This window comes from Arvicanthis niloticus, chromosome 6 (genome assembly GCF_011762505.2).
Source record: "Arvicanthis niloticus isolate mArvNil1 chromosome 6, mArvNil1.pat.X, whole genome shotgun sequence".
Taxonomy (NCBI): domain Eukaryota; kingdom Metazoa; phylum Chordata; class Mammalia; order Rodentia; family Muridae; genus Arvicanthis; species Arvicanthis niloticus.
Window position 1 is genome coordinate 102,598,561 of NC_047663.1, and position 25,131 is coordinate 102,623,691.

General features: G+C 42.2%; 1 protein-coding gene across 8 annotated transcripts in view; it reads left to right on the forward strand.

Moving 5' to 3' along the window:
- Nucleotides 1-25,131, forward strand: part of Mrtfb (myocardin related transcription factor B) — a 159,525-nt gene that overhangs the window by 91,030 nt on the left and 43,364 nt on the right. For 6 of the 8 annotated variants that reach the window (XM_076937453.1, XM_076937449.1, XM_076937448.1 and 3 more), the window contains one exon: nt 24,752-24,817. In XM_076937453.1, coding sequence (XP_076793568.1) covers nt 24,752-24,817 — 66 coding nt within the window. Of the gene's footprint in view, nt 1-8,214; nt 8,560-24,751; nt 24,818-25,131 lie in introns of those variants that run through there. The other 2 variants (XM_076937452.1, XM_076937454.1) reach the window with 2 other exon arrangements.

Genomic DNA, 25,131 nt, shown 5'->3' on the forward strand with positions numbered 1-25,131 from the left:
AGGATCTCTTAAGTTTGAGGCCAGCCTGGTCTACAGAATGAGTTCTAGGTCAGCTAGGGATATCCAAAGAAATCCTGTCTTGAAAATAAATGTAAAAGAGCAGGATGGGCACAGTGGTGAATACCATTGTGATTGTTTTACTCTGACCACATACAATCAACATGCGCACAGTACACACCGAGATTCCACAACTACCAGTTATGAGCCCTGTTTATGACGGAGGCATCTGCTTTGCTTATCATTCTGCCACATTTTTAGTGTACCTCCAAAAAGGTTGCCATCTGCAGTATACTTTTAAATACTTTGTAAAAATTCAGTAGTAGTTTGTGTTTTCACAGTGGGGTATACTATATATGCATCATGCACATGTGATATGTGCATTGTAGTATACACATCTAAAGCATGCTGTTGAGTAAATTTTGACACATGCATACATGTACAAGTCCTAAGCCCTTATCAGTCGATTTACAAGGCATTGCTGTCACTCAGAAAGACCTGTCCTATGTCGAGTTGATCTTTCTCTCTAGAGCAGTGCTCCTCAATCTTCCTAACACTGTGACCCTTTAATATACTTCCACAGGTTGTGGTAACCCCCAGCCATAAAATTTTTATTGCTACTCATGACTATAACTTCGCTAACTGTTAGGAATCATAAAGTAAGTATCTGATATGGCAGAAGGGTCGCAACCCACAGGTAGAGAACTGCTGCTCTAGAGCATCTGTAAATGCAACCATGCAGCATGCAGTCTTGGTAGAACTCCAGGTTTGTCACAGTGCTTGTGATGTCCATTCAGGCATTACTCACCGGCATCCCAGTATATGAACACATTACAATTTACCCATGCCCTGTTAGTAAATACCTTGTTTCAACTTGGGATCTATTGTACATAACCCTGCCTTGATAGTCTTGTGTGAGAATGGACTTACTAATTGTATATTAGTTGTTTAAATTTGCACATCCTTTCAGAAACAGCTAAATCATTTTGTACTCCGGAAAATAGATGAGGAATGTTATGCTCTCTTTAGCAAAGTCTCCTTTCAATGTGTGTGGCTGTCTTATAGTTTGAATGTGTATCTTTTATGATATCTGGAGATTTTATGTACTATATACAGTTGCATAAGGGTTTTTTTATACTGTCCTGAACTTTTTATTGTAGTAATTTTCAGGGATACAACACATGTTGAACATTTTGCAGTGAGCACTCATGTCTCAGCATTGGTTCCACCAGTAATATTAAATCATGCTTCTTCAGTCTCCTGTGCTCACCTACCCTTGTTAAAAACCATGTTTCAGGTAAAATTGTGGATACCCATACAGAAGCTTCACATACTCACGAGCCTCCATTTAAAACACTCTGCTGGGCACATTGACAGTGTTTCCCATGTTCTGGCCCAGGGCCTTTGCTGACCTTTCTAGCTCTATGCTCAGTCTCACTAGGGTCTCATTCTGAATATGCTCTCCGTCCTCTCCTTGTCTTCATACTGATTTTTTTTCCTGGTTATTAAATATTCCCCTGAAGTCAGTCCATCTTTGTTGAAGTAATTATTTAAAACAGTCGATAGTCAAGCCCACTATCTAAGTTGTGGTGGCTCTGTGCAATGCAGCTAGAAACAGCCAGCCAGAAACACCAGCCCTGCTACCCACAAGACGCTAGCATGGGAGACGGCTCTGGCAATCTTCCACGCTGTCTCCACAAGGCTGGGCTGTGCTCAGACCATTCCACCATCCATGTGGGCCCAGTAGGAAAATGAGACTCTAATGTTTAAAAATTAATCAAAGGCTTTATATGTTTGGTAATGCTCAATAACAATATGCCCATACAAAGAGAGTTGTTTCCCAATTATCTAACCTAAATATAAGTTGTTAACCACGACTGCTCTCCATACCTGCGTGGCTCTTCATCCTCCTACATCTCTGCCCTCTCTAGCTCCTCCTCTTCCTTCTCCTCTCCCTCCCCTTACTCCTCCCACCTTAACTCCTCCTACAGTCCATTGTTGTAATTCTTTGCTAATAATGAAGCATCCAGTAATTATTTTCCAGTTTTGAAGCCATTTAAGGGGCTATGCAGTGTATTCTGTGAGTGCAGTGGCTGAGTCATATTGATGGTTGTACAGTCCCTGCTGGTGTGGAATAGAGGGAGAAAGGGAAGGAGGGAGAGGAGAAGAAAAGAAAGAGACTCTCAGGCTGCTCCTTAGAACAGAATCACAGATACAGAATTACTGGGCTAAAGAGTCCAGATCTCTTTCTAGGCTCTTGACATGACCCAAAGTCAATTTTCTAGACGTGTGCCAGCCATGCCTTATTGGCAGCACTCAGGAATGGTTTGCAGTATCTACTTGAAAGGTTCTGCCTCTTTTATTAAGTCATGTTGTACATACATTGAAATGCACAGATCTTCAATGTATAGTTTGAGGAGGATCAGGGTTTTTAAGCTTTTTTATTTAATTTATTTTATGGTGTGTGGGTATTTTGCCTGCATATATGTCTGTACTGCTTGCATGCTGGGTGACCATGACAGCCAGAAGAGGGCATCAGGTGCCCTGAAGCTGGAGTTACAGAGGTTTGTGAGCTGCATTGCTGGGAATCAAACCCAGGTCCTCTGAGAGAGCAGCCAGTGCTCTTAACTACGGAGCCATCTCTGCAGCTCTGTTTTTTGTTTGTGTGTGCTTTGAGAATGAGTCCTGTGTTACCTGGGTTGGCCTTGAAGTCTTGGGTTCAAGTGACCATTGCCTCAGCTTCTGAGTGCTGGGGTCTACTGTAGTGGGGAACTGCAGACATGCATCACCAGGCCTGGCTCTGTCTTTATGTTTTGAAATGATTACAGATGGTTACAAAAATTGTGCACAGAATCTCCACACGCATGTTTGTTCTCATGCTGCAGAAGCTTATGATGTTACGTCTTCATGAAATGTGACTAGGAAAGAATTGTGATGGGGCACTGGGATGAAGAGGGTAGCTCCAACTGTCAGGGTTCCTTATTATTTCAGCGGCCACTCTAGCATCACTGACTATAATGTAATAAGCAGCCGCCCAGTCTACTGGGATTTGGTCCACTTCACTTTCCTGTCATCTTCTGCTTCTTTGCTAAGGTTTCAAAGCTGTGTCGTTTTATTCTCTGTTCTATGTCTGTGACTGTCTTCTGAGAACGCATAGTACTAGCTAGAAGAGACTCTAAGGAGAGCTCTTAGTTATGAATCTTTCATAGCCAGTTGTCTGTTTATGTAACTGTAAAGCTTGGAAACAGGGAGAGAATTCAGACAGCTTCTCTGAGCTAATGTGAGTACTCTGTCATCTCTTGATTGTGTACACCATCATTGTAAGCAAGGTATTCCATGGCATGAGACATTCTCATGAAGTTAGTTTGGCCATGGAGCAGTAAATGCCTCTGTAATAAGAGCAGTGAGGCCTGAGAGGAACCACGGGACCCTAGGCCATATGCTAGTCTTTGCCCTGCTCCTTCAGTCTGAAAGGAGGAGTTTCCTTCTTGTTGTTTTTATTTTTGTTTTTAGAATAATCTCACTCTATAATCCAGGCTTGCCTTGACACTAACTGCTGTCCTCTTGTTTCAGTTTTCATGTGCTGGGATTACAGAAATAAACCGTCATCCTTGACAAAATGTATTGTTTAAATGATAAAGATGAAGACTTTGAAAGATCTATTTCAATGATAGTGCTATTTAATTCTAATTTTCTTTCCTAAAAAAAAAAAAAAAAATCAAACTCACCTTTGGAAGTTAGCCTATTTATTTAATCATGGTTTCCTATTTTAGAGTAGTATTTATAGTGTTAAAAAGGAAAGAAATAAGGACCCAAATAAGACTTACAGAAAAATGATGCCCGTAGGAGAAAACTTGAATGTTTCTTCTATGAATATGCCCAGTCAGTGTACAGTAAGCCATCAAGTTCACCTCTCTCCAGAGAGCAGCATCTGGGGATCTGTGACAAACCAACACACTGCAGAGGTGACAAGAAAGGTCATATTCTTCCCATTTCCAGGTCACAATGCCAAAAAAGTGTCCTCAATCCCAGCAGCCTCTTTGCGTTGTAACTTTGGAAGCATTTGCATCAGTGGAACAAGCCTTGTTAAGAATACTCCCTGTTCTTTCTAGGTGTGACACACCCCAGCAGGGATCTTCTCATCAGGACTTTTGTGAGCCTCCCTTGGCTCTGCCAGGTTTTTGTGTGGATCCCTTGAGCCATGTTTGTTTATATTTGATCCCTGAAACTGCTACTCTAAACCACCCAGTTTTTCTCACGCGTATTAAATATCTTTGTTTAGTGATGGAGAAACTGGCTTGATTTCTGGCAGCCTTTGTCAGGGTTAAAGAGCTCTTTTGAGTATGCATACACACAAACACTGGCAAAGCAAATTTATCTTAAATAGAAGTGACTTTAATCACATATCATTTGAAGTTAAATGTTGCTCATGACAGAGAGCCAAATGACAATAAAGGTGTGCAGTGCATGTGGTAGAAAGAAGAGCAGACCCACTGCAAAGTAGTCCCTGTGACACGGTGGGCTTCTCCTGCTAAAGAAATGGAAGGTTCTCTCTCCCCTCTGTTCAACCTGAAGACCAAGGTCACAGCAAAGCAGCTGCCCTAGGACACTGAGTGTGTTGGGTCAGAATGAGACATCTTCTGTGCAGGGCACAGCTACACAGCTGACTGTGGGCAGCAGTGGTTTGTAGAGACTCTGGAAGCAGATCTCACCCTGGAGGAGAAGAGAGTCATGAGAGCAGCCATGAGGAAATAAGCATTGACCTTAAGTGTTAGTCTGGAAACTGGAAGTGTTGGGGTGAATCTCTGCTCTTGGCTATGTATAAATAAATACAGATTGTGTGTGTGTGTGTGTGTGTGTGTGTGTGTGTGTGTGTGTGTGTGTGTTAAATGTATGTCAGCTCATACAGCACATCCTAGCTCTGTGCTCAGAAGGCCTGAAGAGTAGCCCTGCCTCACGTTCAGACCCTGGTTCCTGAATGGGGCAAGAGTACAAGGTAGACTTGAAACTTCTTGTCAGAGGATAATGCCAAAGTAGGAGTCCTGGCCTCTGATAGAGACAGTCCTATCATCAAATAAATGACAGTCATAGATACAACCCCTTGAACAAAGCAGGAAGCCTTGAGACCATGCTATAAACTGGTGATATATACCAGCTATTCATTTCCTTACAGTTGGATATACCTCTAATATAGGTGGTCCACAATTTATGATTCTGCTTATGAGTTTCCAACTTACAGGGGCATAAAAGCAATACATATAGTGTAGAACCCATGCTTTGGATTTCAATCTTTTCCTGAGCTGACAATATGCAGTCCAGTTCTCTTGTGCAGAGTTAGGTAATGGCCAACAACCACCACTTGGAGTCAGCCCCAGGATTACCAGGAGCCAGTGGCTATGCTATAGTGCTGTGCTACTGTGATGTGAAGCTTTGTATGTTGAGGTATTGCTTAATGAACTTTGAACTTAACAATACTTTTTATTTAAAATTAATTTATCAGGACATAAATTGAGGGACATCTGTAACTGCAGACAGGATGATAGTCTTCCTACCAACTGTGTTACCCAGTCTCATCACAAGGACACAGTCCCCAAACCCAAACCACAGGTCATTCTAAAAGAGTCACATGGGACCTATCTTTGGATCCCTTTTGCTATTTGGACAATTTGGAACTTGGATGGAGTTTGTGGGTTGATGGCAGTAGCTGATCAGCCTCAGTCTCTCAGTACTGACTCTTAATGCTGTGGTTCTATAAACAGGTAGCCTTTTGTGTAGGAACATGCTCAACAATGTTCTTGAAGAAGTAGTATCAGTTTGAGGAAAATGTTCTGTGAATTTGAAACTATTTCAAATGCTTTAAAAAACAGCAAAAACATTTTTTAGATATATCCATTACTAGAGAAAATATTTTTTTTCAAAACTACAAAGCTGAGACTTTAATATAAACCTGTAGCAGATGGTGCTTTGTTGCTGGGATGCTGACACTTGTATGGAGAGGTAATATGGCTGCAGAGTCTCCTTCAAAGAGACTTTGACGTGGTGTTTTGAGTTTTAAAGTGATGAGTATAACTTGAAATATATACGTGGTTTTGAACTTGAAAACATTTGAACAGTATCCTAGGAAAGTACATGCCCCCTGTTGTTTTTGCTGTTTCTTTTGCAAAGTACTGTAAGATATAAGCCCTAGAGCCAAGTTTATTTTGTGAGAATCCTGGCCTTCACTTATGAGATAAGCTATCTCTAACAAAGGATTTAACTTTCCTAGGCCTCTGTTTCCCTTGTGTAAATTGAGTTGATAATACTGATTCTGAAAGTCTATCAACAGAATATCTGATTGACAGATAAATAAATAGATAAAGTGTTACTGCTTCATAAAAAGTTAAAATGCTTTTATAAATTAGTACCTTTTGATCACTCCCCAAAGAGCAGGGATGTCATAAACTCATGACTTCTGATGCTACATGTCTCTAGCCAAAGCTTAGAACTAGGGCCTATTATAGAAGAAACCAGGCAGTGCAGTGTAATAAAAAGACTTTCAGGCTTAGAGAGCGGCAACTTTGGTTCAGTTCCAAGTCTTTGTGACCCTGGTCTTGCTCTTCAATGTCTGTGATGTTCAGATCACCATGGAGCTCAGTAGGACTGCTGGCATACGTGTAATCATATGTGCAGAATCCTTGATGAAGTACCCAGTAAACAGCAGTCACTCCTTGTGACTTCTTTGGAAGGACAGGAATGCTGTGTCTGCAAACTAGGTCCAGGAACAGGGGACAGTAGCAGAGGTTTGCTTGAGGGGCAGTATGATAGATGCCTTCATGTGTTCTGAGGCTTAGACTGCTCTGGAGACTTCTGTTGCTTCAAAAGGAGCCTCAGTTGACAAGAAACATGTCATATGTGTGTAATCCCGTCCTCCAGAGATGTGGGAGAAGGGTAGATAGCAGTCTTAGTAGGCTAGTACGGATTGACTGAACATGAGCCTTGGAACCAGAGGCAAAGGACAGGATGCTTCATCCAGACCCATCTGTGTCAGAGTGGAAATACTGCTTCTCCTGGGTGCAAGATGTAACCGTTTCTTCAGGCCACCAAGGGCTAGGCTGTATATGACTAATATAACTGCATTTTCTCTTCAGAAGAAACACGCATCCTTTAGAGGCTTCTTTCTTCATCTTCCATCAGTGGTGCCTGATCACTGGTCAGGGACAGTGCTGTCAGCTATTTTCTTATGTATTTTTCCAGTTTAGTCTCGTCCCTTGGTTGTGTACAAGTAAACTTTCTCATGCGACAAGACTCTTCATGGAGCCCAGCTCTTGCGCCGCCGCCCTTCGTTTGATGGGCCTATGGGAGTTCTATGCAAAGGCACGGAGTTTGAGCTCTAAAAATGAATATTGTGTCTGCTGGTGTGTGTTTGCTGTATTTGGAAACAAACTTGTTTCCACATTGCCTGGAATTTCCGTCCATAGACATTTCCTGCCAGAGTGCCCCTTGCGTGTGTGAGCAGCAACCTATACCTTGCAGGATAGGCACTCCTGTTGTGAAGTAACAACTCCTGTTGTTAAGCGCTGATTAAATCTTTTTAGAACATAATCTCTTAGTGGCATTGCTTTGTACTTGGGAGAACAATTCTCCTTAAAAAAAAAAAAAAAAAAATCTAGTGATGTTAGCTCTCTCAGCCGACTAGTGGCACAAAGGCAAACTGCTGCTCCATGGGTTCTGAGTGGCCAAGGAAGCAGCTGGATTTGCAGCACATTCCTGGCTACAGAGCTCTGCCAGGGATGGCCCTGTATAGCAAAAGCCTTCCACAAAGGAACATGGGAGTGAAGGGATGCTTTCCACCTAGACGTGCCGGTAGCGTGGGCCTTTGCAGGGGTACAGCTGCTTCCTTTGGAAGTCTTCTTCTGTCGTTGGTTTAGCTGGAGAACTTGATGAGTAATGCATGGACTTGTCTGGCCAGTGTGAAGTAGTTCACAGCCCAAGGCTTTGCTTACAGAGAGCACGGAAGACTGCAGACAGCCGTTCGTCTTCCTGTTATCAGCAAAGGTTTCTCTTTAACAGCTAGAGATTTTATTTTTAACTGCTTGACTCAGTGCTCGTCAGATGATTGGGACCATCTAGCTGCAGATTGAAGCAGCCAGTGCGGGGGAGGCTGGAATGGCAAGGGGAAGGGGGATGGCTGGGAAAGGGGGTGGGATCTTAAGAGTCGTGCCTCGCAGCCTCTGCCTCCCTCCCAGTGTGGAAGAGTCAAGGGCTCCCACCCGCTGGAGTTTGTCTGCTGGTCAGGCTGCGAACTCCGAGAGAATGGCTGCTTTAGGTCACTTAGAGACTTAATTGCCTAGTGGTTAGTGTGCCCTGAGGAGAGAGCAAGACCAGATACTTTGTGCTCTCTATTGTCCTGCAAATCGAGCTTCTCTCCTGCTGGATGCTGCCTGCCTCCTGAAGTCTTCACCATGATCGATAGCTCCAAGAAGCAGCCACAAGGCTTCCCAGAGATTTTAACTGCTGAGGATTTCGAACCTTTCAAAGAAAAGGAATGCCTTGAGGGGAGCAACCAGAAAAGTCTCAAGGAAGGTCAGTCTCTGGACAGGGCAGGGAGGCCACATTTCTGTTCCTGTCACCTTGCCGGCTAGCACGTCTGTCTACCGTCCGTCTGCACTGTGTGTTTGTGTGTCTCTGTGTTTGCTGTTGCCCTTACTCTGAGTTCTATGTGGTGAAGGTTTAGTGCCGCTTGCAGACAGGCAGAGCTGACAGGACATGAGCAGTTCACAGTCACTGCCGCTGATAAGGACAGTTAGGAAGCCAGTCCTGCTTTCAGTTGAATTTGTCCATATTGGTTTGTGTATTTCTCCCAGTTTGGATATTCTCCTCCAAACCCTGTGGGTTTTGGAGAAGCTATTCCAAAGAGGCTCTCCAAAGTCTATTTGGAGGGTGTTATTAACCAGAACACTGCTTTATTTGTGTTTACAGTCATATAATTACAGGAAAAATAATTTTTCCCAATTGATATGTTGAATGTTTGTTGTTTGTCTCCTTACTTGAGTCCTGAAATGAGTGAGCTGTGTATGTGTTATCTGTATGTTGTTTTTAAAAGCGTGTTGCATAGTTTGATTTAAAAAAAAAACAAGCAAATAAGCTTGAGAATGCTTACTGGTGGTTATAATTGTCAGTAAGTACTGCACTAATTAAGAAAATGGCCAGAGATCTGGGAATTCCTGTTTCTGTTTGCACAGCATGCTTCTCTGTTACAGCTGAGAGCAGGGGCTGTGGGTGAAGAAACCCAGAGTCTGAACAGAGTGAGCGTTTCCTCCCTTTGAGACCTGAGTGTTATTGATTCCAGTGCCCACTCAATCATCTCTGGGAGGCTTCCTTCCCCACACCCTCAACTCTGTCTGCAGAACCCTCCTGTCCTGCCCAGCTCCTTCCTGTTCTTCCTACAGACAGACAGCCTATAAGGAACCCATTGCCCTGAGTAGTGAGTGCTTCCATCCTTCTCTCTCAGATACTAAGAGTGTGAAAATGCAATGAGGGAGTGCTGTAGCTTGCAAAAGATGAAAAGAAATCATTCTTTGACTTCCCAGAATTGAACTCCTTTTAGGAATGGTCAGGAAACACCTAAGTCACAGCAGGTAACACAGTGAAATGTAAGTTCCTACTGCTGAGAACTGAACAGTGCATGTGCTCCGCCTGTACATAGTGTTTACTGTGGATGGTTAGAACAAGCAGTGCCAAGGGAGTTTTTAGGACACATGAAGGCTTGTTGTGGGGGTCAGGTGGGCTTAAAGTGTTTAAATTACTCATTGATACAGTTTAAGAATTCCTTTTGCATCATTTAAGTCAAGATATTTAATGTCATTTCCTCTTAATGCCATATATTTAAAACAGCTTTGTATGCTTGTGAAATCAGGCAAGTGGAGTAGGAGAAATAAAAAGATAACCAAGCAGCAGAATGTGATTTAAAGGACTTAGGAAGCAAGGATCATATTTTTATATGAAGACAAGGAGTAGAGAGGTGTGGATAGCACTTAAGAGTCCCAGGTTCAATTCCCAACACCGTACATGTGTGCATGCGTATGTATGTACATACGTACATACATAATATACATCCTGCACATGTGTCCATGGTAGAAGGATTGATTACATAATTAGACTCTCCATGGCATTCCCGAGGATTGTGTAGTGCAGTAAACAGTGCAATATTGAAAGAGCAAAGACAGGCTGTGAGTGACAGGTCTTTAGGCCCAAGCCCAGGTGCAGCATTACTTTTGTGGCCCTGGATGGCTGTGTTTACTGCTCTGCACTTTGGTTTCCTTGTCTGTACAAAGAGGAACAGAACCCATGTCCTTCTGTTTCTATGGGAGGCTGGGAGCAGTATCAGTTTCACATTCACCCTCTTACCCACTTGAAAGCCCTTTGTTACTGTCTGCATCTATGCAAAAGTTAAAGTTCAACAGCCAACGTATATTTTTCTTGTAAAGAAGTGGCCTGCATATTCATAAATGCAAATTCATAAAGAGCTGAGGGAGCCTCATATTTCAGGACACCGCACAGAAATGACTGATAATAAATTCTACATCTCGCCAGAACTGTATGTAACTGAGTTTGACATGTTTATTTAACATATTATGTATTTTTACTCATTTTCAGTAATAGGGGATGAGAGTACAATGATATAGCCAAATATCAAGTTAAGGGTGGTCTCCTGCCTCAGATCTGGATTTAATCAGAATGGAAAAATAACTTTTTAGGAAAACTCCCTTATTTGAGTTGTATGAAAAACAAGTTGCTCCTATGAAGAACTGAACCCTGAAACTGAGTGTGCCCTGGTACCAACCGCAGGTACTTAGGTGAGTGAGACCTGCGGCCGACTGTGTCCGGGGCCTGCACCGCCTGAGCAGTGCCCTCTGGTCCAGCAGCTGTGTTGCCTCCTGAGAGAGACAGTCACTCAGGTGTCTTAAATTCTTGTTATTGAAAATGCCTTCAAGGCCAAGTAGATCCTGCGCTGTTTTAGTAAAACAGATAAATATGTAAATGACGTTTAGTAATGCCTAATAGTTTATCCTTGTGTATTAAAAGGCACTCATTAAAGTTATTTATTATATTTCACATCAATTCTGTTGGTTTCTTTTTCTACTCATTGTTAAGAAAGTTGGGGTTTTTTTTGTTTGTTTGTTTGTTTTGTTTTGTTTTGTTTTGTTTTTTTGAGGACCACCCTACAGAATTTTTTTTTAAACACCTGTAAGTTTCTAGGCAATGCATTGTTCATCTGATTCTAGTCACATAGACACCAGCCTGGTCCCTCTGGTGTTGCTAACTTGTGTCTGCTTTGAGGGCTGGAGTTTCCCTGACTCAAGTGACAACTCTCTTGCTTGCTTATATTGAAGTCTTTGCCAATCCCAATAATTGTTGACAGTGCTGTTGACTAAAATTATTATAAGGCTACCTCAGGTTGGGTTCAGATTTTGCAAGCAAATAATCATAGGATTTAAGGGGATTTGTTTGTTGGTTTGTTTATATGGAGAAAGCAAGATGTCCATTGGGTAAAAGTACTTGCCACTGAGCCTGACCATATGAGTTCAATCCCTGGGCTGCACATAGTAGCAGGAGACAACTGACTCCCAAAAGCTGTTTTCTGGCCTCTATACTTATGCCATAACACACACACACACACACACACACACACACACACAAACACACAAACACAACTTTACATAATTTTGCAGTACATCAAGGAAATTTAGTAATATATCATAGGTAAAGCTGTCCCTCTGTCTCATCCAGGGTCTTACGCATGCATAATAATAATAAATGTTCTACCAGTGAGTCACACCTCAACCCAAGGAAAGTGTTCTCCATTAGTAGTTGCTCTACATACCAGGGAATGGACTGAAGGGCAGAAGTTATCACCACATTCTGCTAATGCTTATCATTATGCAAATGTGTTGGTAACTCCTAGTCAAATGTGTAGCTGGATAGTGTGACTTCTCTCTGCCCTAGATGAGAAGCTTCAATTGTCAAATAAAGCATTCCTTATACCAGCTCCCTTTGTGGAAGCGACACAGAGGAGGGAGGAAGGGAGGAGATTGGGGGGGTGGGGGGGGATCTCCCCTTGCCTTACATACAAGGAGTTTGGCTGTTTTCTAACTATGCCCACACAAGAGCCTAAGTTTAACTTACAGATCTTCAGTATGTTTGTATGAATTTCCAGGTATAACCAATAAGTTGGGGTTCTTTAATTCAGTTTCATTCCAGATGCCAGACAGTGCTGCAAGGACCTGTGTTCCTATTTAAAAAAAAAAAAACAAAAAAAACAAAAAAAACAAAAAAACAAAAAACAAAAACCTTCTAGACTCCAGAGTCTCAGAAGGAAGGGGTTGTATGTGTTCTCTATATTTCAAAGCCAGGGGCCTGAGCTTTTCCCTCAATTTAAGGCTGTTCCGAGAGCAGGTGCCATCTCTGAGGTGAGTCAGCAGGAAGGTGTGCATGGACTTCTGGGGTTGCCCTGACCCCTCACCTGGAAAAAGAAAAGCGCAGCAGAATCACTTCTTTGTGATTGACTTTGTGAATCATGTAAAAGTCCCATGTGTGGAACTGGAGAAGGAAGGGTATAGCTGTGTTTTTTATGTCATCCCACCGTGGTAATATGACAGGTTAATGTAACACAAGTCTCATTGAAAAGCTTTAAGAAAATTTAGATATGGTCAAAGCTTTGGGTTCCAGTTATTTCGTAACAGTGGCTTTACAAGGATGCTTCTTTTTATCGGGAGCTCTGAGTAATTAAGAGGGGTGATCTTAGAGTTTGTATCATCCAAGTTCACACTGGATGGCTTCCATAGCAATCTTCTTTGTCCACACCTCTGCAGGCTAGAAGCCTGAGGCTGAGCTGCTGCTGAGAGCTCTCTTCTTGTCCTGCAGCTTTGCCATGAGGTTACACAGCCTTTCCCCTAAAACACAGGGAGGGGAGCAGCAAGCAAGCTTTCTGCCCCACTTAATTTTGCCTTCTTCTAAAGGTCCTATCTATAGAAAGTCACTGCCTGTAGCACAGTGAATTTTTTTCTTTCTATGAGCATATGTAACTTTCTGAGTAGACAAGACTTCTGGTCCATGGCATGATTAGCAGCTCTGTTGACAGAGGTTGGTGCTATAGCCAAAGCTGAACTCGAGTATTTTGGTAAACATTTGAGCTAAAAAAATTTTGAGGAAAATTTCCACAGCAATTTCTGGCTTAATTCTACTTTGGTTTCTTGCTGGTTTACGTACAATAATGTATAAGTACTTAATTTTTCTGAAAAGATGAATATTGGTACCCACCTCATGGTACTGCTGGGAAGAGAAGCAGATGTTGACAGGGAAGCTCCCGGTGGAACCTGCTAAGTGGAAGTCCTCCCTGGCTGGCAGTACAGTATTGGGAGCCTGGAGCAGAGCCACACTGGTTTCTAGGCTGCTGAAGCCAGAGAACACAGAGGCAGGCAGTTTCCTACCTGTGCACCATTTCTGGATGATGAACCTTCCTTCATTTCATATCTAGATATTTATGAACCTGGTAAATTTTCAGCATCCTTGTTCAATGGCTCAAATTTCTTACATATTTTAATGGAAAGTACACAACCAGTCAAGAGTGTATCACATAATCTAAACACCCATCAGCAGTCTTTCTCTTTGTGCATGCCATGCCATTGTAATCCCAGAAATGTGGTGAACTGTTGTGTGAAGGACAGCTGGGTGATCCTTCAGGCCACATACAGTTGCTCAGTGTGTCACCTGGGTCATTGTGAGTAGTTACAATGCTGTTAGCATAATACAGATATGACAGTGTTCAGCTGTCTTTATGCTTTGATGTACATTGCACATATATGAACATGGATATATGTTATATACACACACATATATAAGTGTGTATAAATTTACATGTCTACATGAGTCAGAGGGCTCTCTGCCAGCTATGTGCTAGCTTCCTTACAAGGACACTAACCCTTCTAGACGAAGGCCTCGGCTCACCACATTTCTGACCTCACTAAATGAGAAAAACCTGGGCAGGCAGGGAGCCTGGATCAGGCTACTTCCCTGGAGCAGCTGGCACTGGCTGTTCTGGGGTAGTGAATAGAACTGTTTTCCTGAGTAGTTTCTGGTTGGTTCTTGTTCAGAGCACCCACCTTAGCTGTTTATGCTTAAAAAAAAAAATTATAGAACCGTTTAGACACTGTATACTGTGTCATTGCAGAAAGATTAAGAAGTGAATGAAGGTTTAACTAGAGCCCACCATAAGAGACCTCCACTGTTCTACTATAGTACAGGAATGCTGGGTTTTTCTTACATCCAAAGCACGTAAAATAAGCATTCTGTTCCCTTGGAACCATATAGATAAGAAATCTTCACATAAAGAGCCTCATGATTCTTCCAGTCAAAAACTGGGAGAAAAAAAAAATCAAATCTTATTCTAACTTTCTGATCTCTCTTGCATCAGGCAAGTGCGTGGACATGTCTGCTTCTTCAGAGCTTGTTAGAGTATTGAGCCTGCGGAGATGCCACTGTGCACGTTTTTTCTGTTGCTTTTTCACCAACTGAGACAGTGGGTCTATCTTTCTGGAATTCTGCTGTGGCTAGTGTGATGTCTGTCCTTCCACCCCAGCTGAGTATCAGTCACATTGTCATACCAGGACGAGCAGACATTCCTTGCAACTTCTGCAAAAAGGGGTGAGGAATCTGTGTGAAGGTATGCTCAGTTTAAAGAAACATGCCCCATTTTTAGCAGTCGGTTTCCATGGCAACAGAAGCAGCAGCCAAACAGAGAGTTCTCAAAGCTCCTGTAAATTTCCAGGGCTGACTAGTGAAAACATTGTCTTCCTGCCTTGGTACAGGGAACCAGCAGCACCTGGAGTGCATTTCAGCTTGCTTGCAGTGGGTGTCTCCCTCAGCCTGTGTGCCTACAAGGATGCAGCAGAGGGCATCCACTGTCACACTGAAGAGGAAGACAGTCCTTCCCTCTCCACCTATGGCCAGCTTTCTTTGGAAACTAATCTGCACAGCGTTTTAGTTAATCTGGTGTTGTTGCTCCTGTTTTAGTCAGAAAATAGTCATAAAAATTCTGGTGCAGATGTTGTTTGTTCCTGCTCATGGCTGAGCCTTGAGTCTATGGGCGCCCTGCCCTGTACAGTTGCCTCTGTTCCAGACAGGAAGTGCAGATGGAAGTATGCTCAGTCAGTACAGACAGCACAGCTTGGAGGACATGTTGCCGCTGGTGGGGTTGGTTTGGTTTTGGTTGGTTGGTTGATATGGTTTGCTTTGTTTTGAGGCTTGGTTTTTTTGTTTGTTTATTTTTGATTTTTTGTTTTGTTTTCATCTTCTGCCTTACTTTTAAAATACTTACTGAAGAAACATTTTATTATGAACAAAACTAGACCCTGAAAATACAGCTAAAGCCATGTGACCGTTGATGGCTTCTTTAGCATGTGAGGATTTGTAGGTTCACATGGATTTCACAGTCAGTGTGAGTAGGACTAAGGAGGACCTGGATCCACAGTGTGTCTGTGGGCCTCACACCCTTGCTCAGAGCCTGCCCTTTTTAGTCTCCTTTATTGTTCACAGCAGCATAATTACATCCTACCAATATCAATTTAAAAGTAAACACCAAGGCCAACAAGATGGATGGCCTCTGCAAAATGGACCCACAAGATGGGAATATTTCATTTCCACTGGTGCTCTGGCTGTGCCCCACACAGTAAATTAATAGAATACAAAAAAAAAAAAAAAAAAAAAAAAAAAAGATTAATTTTTTTAAAAAAAAAAGACCCCAAGATTCACACTAAGATTAAGATGTAACAGTTTGCCCCAAGATAATTACTGACCCATAGAAAATCTTTCTGAAAATTTGTTCTTAAATATGGCATCGCACTCTTTTCTTAGGAAACTGAAGCTAATTGTATATTCTAACTACCCATGTGAACTGAAAAATCTGCTGGTTTTAAGTAAGCATTGTAGAAGATGCTAGAAACAGAAAGAAAAGGTATACTTCTGGGGAAATGAACAGAAGTCTATGTGGCAGGAAATAAAAAATGTAACTATATTGGTTACAGATCACTCCATTAATGAAATTGTGTTGGGGAGGGGACAGTCCAGGAGGAGGTAGGAAATTGGAGATTTGAATCCTGAGAAATTAGTTTTTAGCATATTTTATGTTGTTCTCTCTCTTTTTTTTAAATGTGTTAAGGTGAAATTCACTTAACATTAAATTGACCATTTTAAAGAAAGCAGTTCAGTAGTATTGTATACACTTATCATGTTACACAAGGATTACCACAGTGTAGGCTCAAAGAAATATCATCACTTCCAACGAGCATCATCACACCCTCAGCAGCTGCTCCTGTGTCCTCACCATGGTTCCTGGCAGCCAGCAGTACCATCTCTAGATAGCCCGCTCTGGATATTTCTTTTAAGTGAAATAATATGTCACACTTTGTGTCTGGCTTCTTTCATGTAATGTTTTCCAGGTTCATCCGCATTTAGAGATGGGAGAGAAAAGCAGGGAGAGAAAAGAGTGGGTGCGGGTACCTGCAGAGTCCAGAAGAGAGTGTCAGAGCCCCAGGATTACAGGTTACTGTGAACATGGATGCTAGGAACTAAACTGGGGTCTTCTGCAAGAGCAGCAAGTGCTCATAACTGCTGAGTTCTCTCTCCCTCACCCACACTTGGTCTGTATCAATACATAATTCCTTTCTAGCTGAATAGTTCTCCATATTCAGTATAGACTTTCCAGATACCTGTAGCACTTAAGCTATTGTGGATATACTTGCTGTGAACATGTGTGCACATATTTGTGTCTGCATACCTGAGCCCTTTGCATTTCACTTAAGAATAGAGTTGCAAGGATTTCTTTTTTTAAACAAAGGTGCCATATACAGAACTATTGAAAGACTCCAAGTGTTCTGATTTTGTGAGCTGTGGTCTTTTTTGCTGATAAAAATGGCATAGTTCAGGGCCAGTGAGTGACTTGCAAACTGTAGCTGCTGCCTTATTACTCTAGAGGAAAACATGGCAATGTTTCAAGTTTGCCAGTTGTGCTGTTAAGTATTCCATGCCTCTTCCACTTCCCAGTTAGTTATCATCCTCAATTTCAATAAACACTGCATTTTTCTTGCTACTTCTCAGAGAAAATATAAGCTGTCACTTCAGAACTCCCTGGCTGTGTCAGACAAAAGCTCTGAGCCCCATGCAGAGAGCCTATCCTCTCACAAAGCTCTGAGCCCCCTGCAGAAAGCTTATCCCTCACAGAGCTCTCCTTGGGTGTCAGCCCAGCTCACAGCCTCCAGGACAACCAACCCCTGCCTGCTTATGGCTTTTCTTCCTGAGCCTAACTTCCACAGAGCAGCTCCTGTGTGTGTGGAGGCAGCAGTGCTCTGGTTCCACTTTGTCCTTCCTCTGACAGCCATGCTCTCTTCTTTCTGAACCTTACCCCCAAGTGCACATTTAATTGTTGGTTTTCTTGACAGCTGAGCCCTGAACTCCTTTGTGTTCTGTTTATATCTCTGCCTCAGCAAATGCCTGTGGCTTCAAATGATACATTGTTCCCAGTCTCTGAGACCTGGACCCACAAGGCCAATTATCATCTGACATTTCTGCTTCCATATCAAATATGCACTTCCTAAGCTCCAGCCTGAGCAACTCACATCTCTGTAACTGGTCTACTAAATACTCAGGCTTAAAACTCACACCTGCCATCATCTCAAAACAACTCTTAAGATGTTAAGGAAAGTTAGTCCTGTCAAAGTTCCTGCCCTGGAACGTCTGGAGATGTTATCCCAAGATTCCCTGAGCTTCTTTAGCACATCACAGCCAGCCTTGCTGTCCCAGGACTTTTGCTGTCTTCCTGTCACTCAGTGAATGTTTGTTATTTAACATGAGGTAACCAGTGTGGTTAGGTGGATGAAGGCAATTTTTGTTTTGAATTTATTAAAACATAGTGGTACACATCATGGAACAGGTGGAGACAGGATCTCATAATTCCTGACAGTATATATTGGTACCATCTTTAGATTGTCAGGATGCTAACTCTATTATTAGAAAGTTCAATCTACAACTGTGTCAAAGATGCTACCAACTGAATAAGGCTCTTAACTATACCTGGTTTTAGTAACAAGAGGCCTTGCAGCACAAGTACTCAGGTTTTAAGAAGGAAAAGAGCTAGATTTCACTCTTTAAGCCAACTCACAAGCTACATGACTAAACACAGCCCTGTCCTGTGTGTTTCTTTGCAGACTTTGTATGTCCTATTAACAGGATGTTCAGAGGACATTGTCTGGCTCCATGGGGCTCTCACAGTGGTGACAGGGGACAGAAAGTCTGGGTAAAATGAATGGGTTTCACATTCTTCTTACTAGCCATTATATGCATCTTCACTTTAATTTCAACAAATAAGTAGGAAAGTGTTACATAAAAATGTGATACCTATGTCAAGGTACTGGCATCATAAGCAGGGGTCTTTTTCTGAGGCCTGGGCTTAGAAGAAAGCCCCTGAAGTAGCTTCTTCCCTTATGACTGTAAAGTGCATCTTCCCAGCAAAGAAATCTGGAAAGATGCTAGGTTAACATCCCGTATTGCACACCAGAGGACCTGAAGTCAGTTCCTGGCTCCCATGTTTGGCTCATGGCTGCCTATAAATCTAGGTCCAGAGAGCCAACAGCTGTGGCCTCCATGGCACCTGTATACATGTATACCTACCCACACAGAGACACATAATTTGGTATTAAAAACATAAAATCAATGAGGAAATCTCTAAAGAAGGCTTTTTCGTAGCTGTACAGTTTGATGATTGTAATAGTGGAAGTAAAAATATTAAGTCATCACCATTTTAAACATTTGTTTTGTATTAAATTTTTCATGCTATGATTTCCCTGTAGCAAATCCCATTTGGCCATTAAACTAAATGACAGATATTAAACATAAGCCAACTTGACCCTCCATGCCCAACCCCAGAAGATAGCATTTCTGTGGGCTGTCTTGCTTTGCAGAATCAGACCCCTCACTTCATCCTGCTCAAACAGTAGATGATAGATTTTTGCCAGAGTCCAACCACTTCACTCTCTTTAATTACTGCAACATCTGTTTGGAAAAGAGCTGAAACCAAGATCTGCATACTGCCCTGCAGTTTCTTCTGTCAGTAGATCATCAGTTCTGAGGCGTGATCTCATACCTGTCCGCCTTTACCCCAGCTCACCCAGCCTGTATTAGACTGCTTGGCTTTGGGTTTTGGTTTTCAGGGTCTCTTCACCCCTCATGAATCTGCAGTTTGCCTCACCCTTGTCCTATAGTTAAGTAGCATATTTCGGCTCCTGTCTCTGCCTTGCAGCCAGCTGCAGGTTCCTGTCCTCTTACACCCAGCATCTCCAGGCCCCTGGCTGCATGCCGTCCTGTTTCCCAGACAGTGTCCTTTCCACTTGTTTTGTAGCATACAATGCTCAGTGTCCCTCACTTTAAGCCAGAGCTCTGCTTCCTGTTGGCTTACTCAGATCATGCTAACTATTCATTGTGATTTTCAATACTGGTCATTTTAATTTGGAAAGCTGAAATTTTATATAAGTATTGTTTACATTATTATATGTAAGATCTTCTATGTTAGATATTAATCTTAATTTTATTATCTTCAACTATTTAGGAAGCAAGGAAAAGTAACTAAGACACTTTTAATATCAAAATATTTGCAAGTTCACCAGACACAAGGTTAATCATTAGATGTCCTACCCTTTTTCATAGTGGCAATTAAGATAAAAAAATTTTTTGATGAAAATAAAGTAAGTTCAAAACACTTCTATTGACACAATTTGGGTTTTGTGTTAAAACAAGTTTTAAGTTAAAATTTCAAAATCTTTGTCCATGTAGAATTTAATAAGAAAGATCATGAATGCTAGCCCTAAGCACACATGAGACATGGCACCTCGGAGTCAATAAGTAAATCTTTCACCATGATGGAGGGAACAGAAAGTTGTTAATGTCTCACTTACCTGCTGCAACTTCAAAGCATGGTGCTGTGCACACAGACTAATACTGTTACCCTGAAGTCATGCTGGGTGCAGAGACCATCAAGGCACCCTCCTGTCTAGAAATTTAAATTTAGGGAATGAAGAGTAAAGTTTACCTCATCGCTGTGCAGACTGTGACAAGACAACAGAGGCCAAAGCACAGAACCAGACACTGTGCCACTGTGCAGCCATTGTTTTCCCCCTTGGTTCTCTTTCTTTTTCGTATTTTCTTGTTTAATGTGACTTGAGGCTCAGACTATGTAGAGAAAGATGTGAGCCATGCATGAGCAGATGGGCTGTACCCTCGTCTGCTGCCATCGGCAGGGCCTCTACACAGCCCTTGAGTGTTAATACATTTGGACATGCAAAGTATTTGGGATTCATTCACTGGGACTGAGGCTTTTACAGAGGATATAGTGCTTCTGGTATACAGTATACTTCTGCATGTCAGCACTTCCCATTTTCTCTAGGAAACAAACAGGTTTAAGGACTTCTCAGGGGACAGTGTAATGAATTACTTTAGTTCCTTCTTTCCAAAAATAAAGGCAACCTCTGCAACTATTGAAATGTGAATTCTATTTTACTTTCTTAGCCATGCATTTTGCCTTGTGAAAGTTTTTAGCATACAGTTAGTATTCACTTGAGCTGCTTTCCCACCAGAATTCCACTTCACATGTCTTCTCTTGCCTTCAGTCATTTGCAGGATGGGCATGGGAGGTCCTCAGTGTCAGTCAGCTTACTAATCACATACAGGCTGTGATGTTATGAGTCCATTAATGCAGTTCAGCATCTCAGAAAGGAACAGGATACGACTCTCAGGTACACTATCTGAACATGAAGCTTTTTCCAGGAAAACAGGCCTCTCAGACACCTTTGTCATTCGTCATAGGAGAGCAGGCCATGCTGGTATGCAGTCTAGGATAGCAGCTAGGGATACAAGACTGCAAGGGGCTGAGTAACGTCCAATGTTCTGGGACTTTCTTCCTTTATGTGGATGGAGCAGCTTTGGTTAATATGGAGGCTCTAGAGAAAGGAAGACAACCTTTCCTGACAAGACACCTTGTCCATAGCCACAGAAACCTCTGCTGTCAGAAGGTCACACCATCGTCTTCACAGTCCTTGGTCCTTTCCACAATCCCTGAGAAGCACAATAAATACATCCTGCCCTACCCCTGCCTCCCATTGTGCTCAGCTGACCACAGTCATTTATTCTTTTTTTTAAGTTTGTTTGTTTATCTATTTGTTTATTTATTTAATGTAAGTACACTGTAGCTGTCTTCAGACACCCCATAAGAGGGCAGCAGATCTCATTACAGATGGTTGTGAGCCACCATGTGGTTGCTGGGATTTGAACTCATGACCCCCAGAAGAGCAGTCAGTGCTCTTAACTGCTGAGCCATCTCACCAGCCCCAGTCATTTATTCTTTGTTGGTGAGTGGAGTAGTAAAAGGAAATTCACTATTTTCTAAAATTATTAGTCTGTGCCAACAATACTTTATAACTAGTTCTAAGAATAGGCTTTATGAACAAATACCATAGTTATATTTTAAAATTCACTAAGCTTTTGCAATGTACTGAGGCACCCTATGTCTACCTGAGTTTATATATTAGATTCTGTCCCATACTGTTCATGTTTTAGTACAAACAGAGGATGGAAGAGCTAGCAACCAACAGACATAATATAACACATTACTTCCAAGTCTGCCTCTTCTCCAGTCATGTCCTTTCTAATGTCTTTGCTTCAAAATAGCTGTCCCATTATCACCTACTAATACTGTCTAGCAATTCCATGCAGCAGCCTCAGGAAGATGCCTTAGAGGAGCTCTGTGCATGTTCTTGATTGGGAGAAAGTTATACAAGGAATTTTGAGAGCATCAGTTAAATTATTCTGTTCCCTTCAGTCAGAATGATCTAGTTTGTAGGGGAGATTGCTTATTTTATCCATATAGGAAACTGGATGAAAAACACACATGGCTTTGTGCATAGTTTTTGTTTTAACAATTGGTGGTTGGTGCTTCTGCTGTGTGGTATGCATGAGACATGACTATCTGCTCTCTGCCTCTGATTCCTGCCACCCAGCTCCAAAAATGGTTTCCTAGGTGATGGGGGTTGGACCTGAGCAAGCATCTTCTGTGAGCCTTGTTCTTAGTCCATACAGGCTGCTCAGTGTTGCCAGTGATGAGAACATTTGGAGTATGCTACATGACTGGTAGCTGAGGGCCCTAGATGGCTTCTGGGTACCTTTAGTTTCAGGAAGGTACAGATGAAGTCAGAGAAAGGATGGAAACGTGAAGATGAAGTCAGAGAAAGGATGGAAAAGTGAAGGACCCCCACCTCCACCCCAATGCACCTCTTTCATTGGTCTCTTTCTGAGTTGTGGCTTTCATAAGAAAGCAGCAGTCATAAATAACGTGCCCTCCTGCATGTTGTGGGACATTCAGACAAATACTCAAGTATGAGGAGGATCTTGTAGTATGAGTAGCCTAGGCTAGTGAGTAGTATTTGAAAGCAGGGGAATCTAGGAAGTCTTACCTTCACTCTGAGTATATATGGTCAGAGTTCATTGGAATTGTTGGACACCCAGTTGCTATTCTCAGATGAGAGAACGGGGAGATATAGGGAAAGCCTATACATTTACAGTCAGGAATGTTGGCGTGAGGAACAGCATTCACTCATCCATTCTACGTGGTAACCTCACAGCAGGTATAGCACACAGTCAACGTGAGTGAGTGTGTCAGTCTTGAAGGAGCCAGGGCTGCATTCCTGCGCTGTGGGCTCTTGAAGCAACCAGTGTCCACTCAAAAGGGCCTCTGAGACACACAGTTGTTGTCATGGTATTGGCTTGCAAAGTAACTGGTGATGTGCTCATCCACAGAAGTCATTGTGCAGAAAATGTTCTATGTTCAAAGCATGACTCACATCTGCATATCATATTGTGGAGTTTGGGTTTTCTGTTGTTATCTGGGGTTTTTTGTTTAGTTAGTTGGTTAGGTTGGGTTTGGTTTTGCCTTTTTTTTTCCTTGTTTGTTTGTTTGTCTTAGACAGACAGGGTTTTTCTGTGTAGCACTGTTTGTCCTAGAACTCACTCTGTAGACCAAAATGGCCTTGAACTCAGATCTGCTTGCCTCTGCCTCCCAGGGTTGGTTGCTTGCTTGCTTGCTTGCTTGCTTGCTTGCTTGCTTGCTTGCTTGCTTGCTTGTTCTTAAGAGGGCACTGGTGTTTCTGAGATCTTTCTTTGAGGATCCCAGGGAAGCAGGGAAAGACAATGCTGGTGGAGCTTCTCCCCAACATTGACCCTTTGAACTATAGTAACACCCTGTTTCTTTGTCCTCTCATTGCTTTCCTTGGGATTCTCCTTGATGTGACAACCTTAAGTACTGTCAGCATTAGCTTGTGCATGTCTTAAAAAAAAAAAAAAAAAAGGCTAGTGTCAAAAGTGTGTGTGCTTGGTGTTTAAGCTGCTTGTACTCTCTGTAACAGTTTTATATCAACTGTTTCAGTTCTAAATTCAGTATCAGTGAAACTCTGTGGTCCAAAAACAAAACCCCAAGTCACATTTCTATGTTCAGTCCTCATATCTAGCCTTGATAAGAAGGTGTTTTTAAGAGCCAAAGGACAGTTCCGGGCTCTGCAGCATAAGGAAGGACTCTGGTCTGAAGTGTTCACAGGGCCAACAGCTGTCAGGACTGTGGTCCTAGAGGCACACAGGGGTCTCCTGAAAGTGGGAGGCACCAGTGTGCTGTATCTCCATGTCCTTCTCTCCCTGCCGTGGAAAAGCACACGTAGGTGACTTCTATACAGACCCTGACTCATCCTAACTGTAATTTAAAAATAATACAAAACACCTTAAAATAACTAGGAAAAAGTTTTCAGTTTTATTTGATACATTCTTTTTTAGTTAGACTTGTTTTTTAAATTGAATATCTAGAGAAAAAGAATGTCCTTGAAAAATCAGGGGGTGCGGTAAGTTAATTTTTATTTGACAAACTAGATGTCCACATTTCCTAATGTAGGCCTTGTTTCTACCAATTCTCACAATTTACTGTGTATTCAACAGTGATGCCAGTTGGTTGCAGGTTTCTCAGAACTTGTAGGGTAAAATTTGGCGTGTGTCTATACAAAGACTGTTTTAAATTCATAACTTAGAAGTTTCTCACTGGCCTAATCTGTATGCACTCAAAGCGTCACTGAAGCTCTTGTTTTAAGTTGTTTCCTCATAGAGAAGTCCTTCTAAACAAGCCAGTCTTTTCTTAAAGTAAATTGTTATTACTAAAAAGAAATATCAAGGACTCTCACCCTTGCGCTGAATGAGAGCGCCTCGGAACAAGTCATAATGTATAAGCCAACCATCTTCATTTGCTTGAGCTCTGTGCGGAGTCTTTAAATAGGAAGATGCCTAGCAGTTGTCATTTAACTAAACAAAAGAATTGCTGAGTAAATTCAGAATTGACCAACAAGCAGAATCATGATTGCTTTTTACAACTTAGTGCCAAGTAATGTCTTCTCCCTACTTAAGATAAGGTCTCACCTGTTGTTCAGGAATGTCCTGGAACTCACTCACTATGCAACCTGGCTGACCCTCCTGCCTCAGCCCCTTGAGAGCTGAGGTTACAGACATGGCCACCCCACTCAGCTACATAGCTGATGTCCTTATTGGATAGTGAAGTAGATGTTTAATAATGACCAACAGTGTCCCGTTTGGAACTATGGGCATTGGCTTCTATGGTTGCTAATGAACTCTTTTCTTCCTACAGTGCTCCAGCTGAGGCTGCAACAAAGGAGGACAAGAGAGCAGCTAGTGGACCAGGGCATCATGCCACGTAAGACCAAGTCACTGTTGTCTCTGCCGTGCTGGGACAGGCTGGGCATTCCTGAGGAAAGCTTGCCCTTCTTCCTTCAGTCTTCTAGGTCTTTTTGTGGGCTTATCAGGAAAGCTAGGGGTCAGTGTGGCCCACCCAGGAGAACCCTTAGAATACATTTTAAAAACAGATGCAATTCTAACATGGGCTTGAATTTTACACTAATGAAGAATGTGTCTAAAACATTCTTACTGTGAATTTTAATGTCTGAGTTTTAAAATTGTTGAATTGATAACACTGCTGGCACATCTGAGATTAGACCTGTGATACAATTA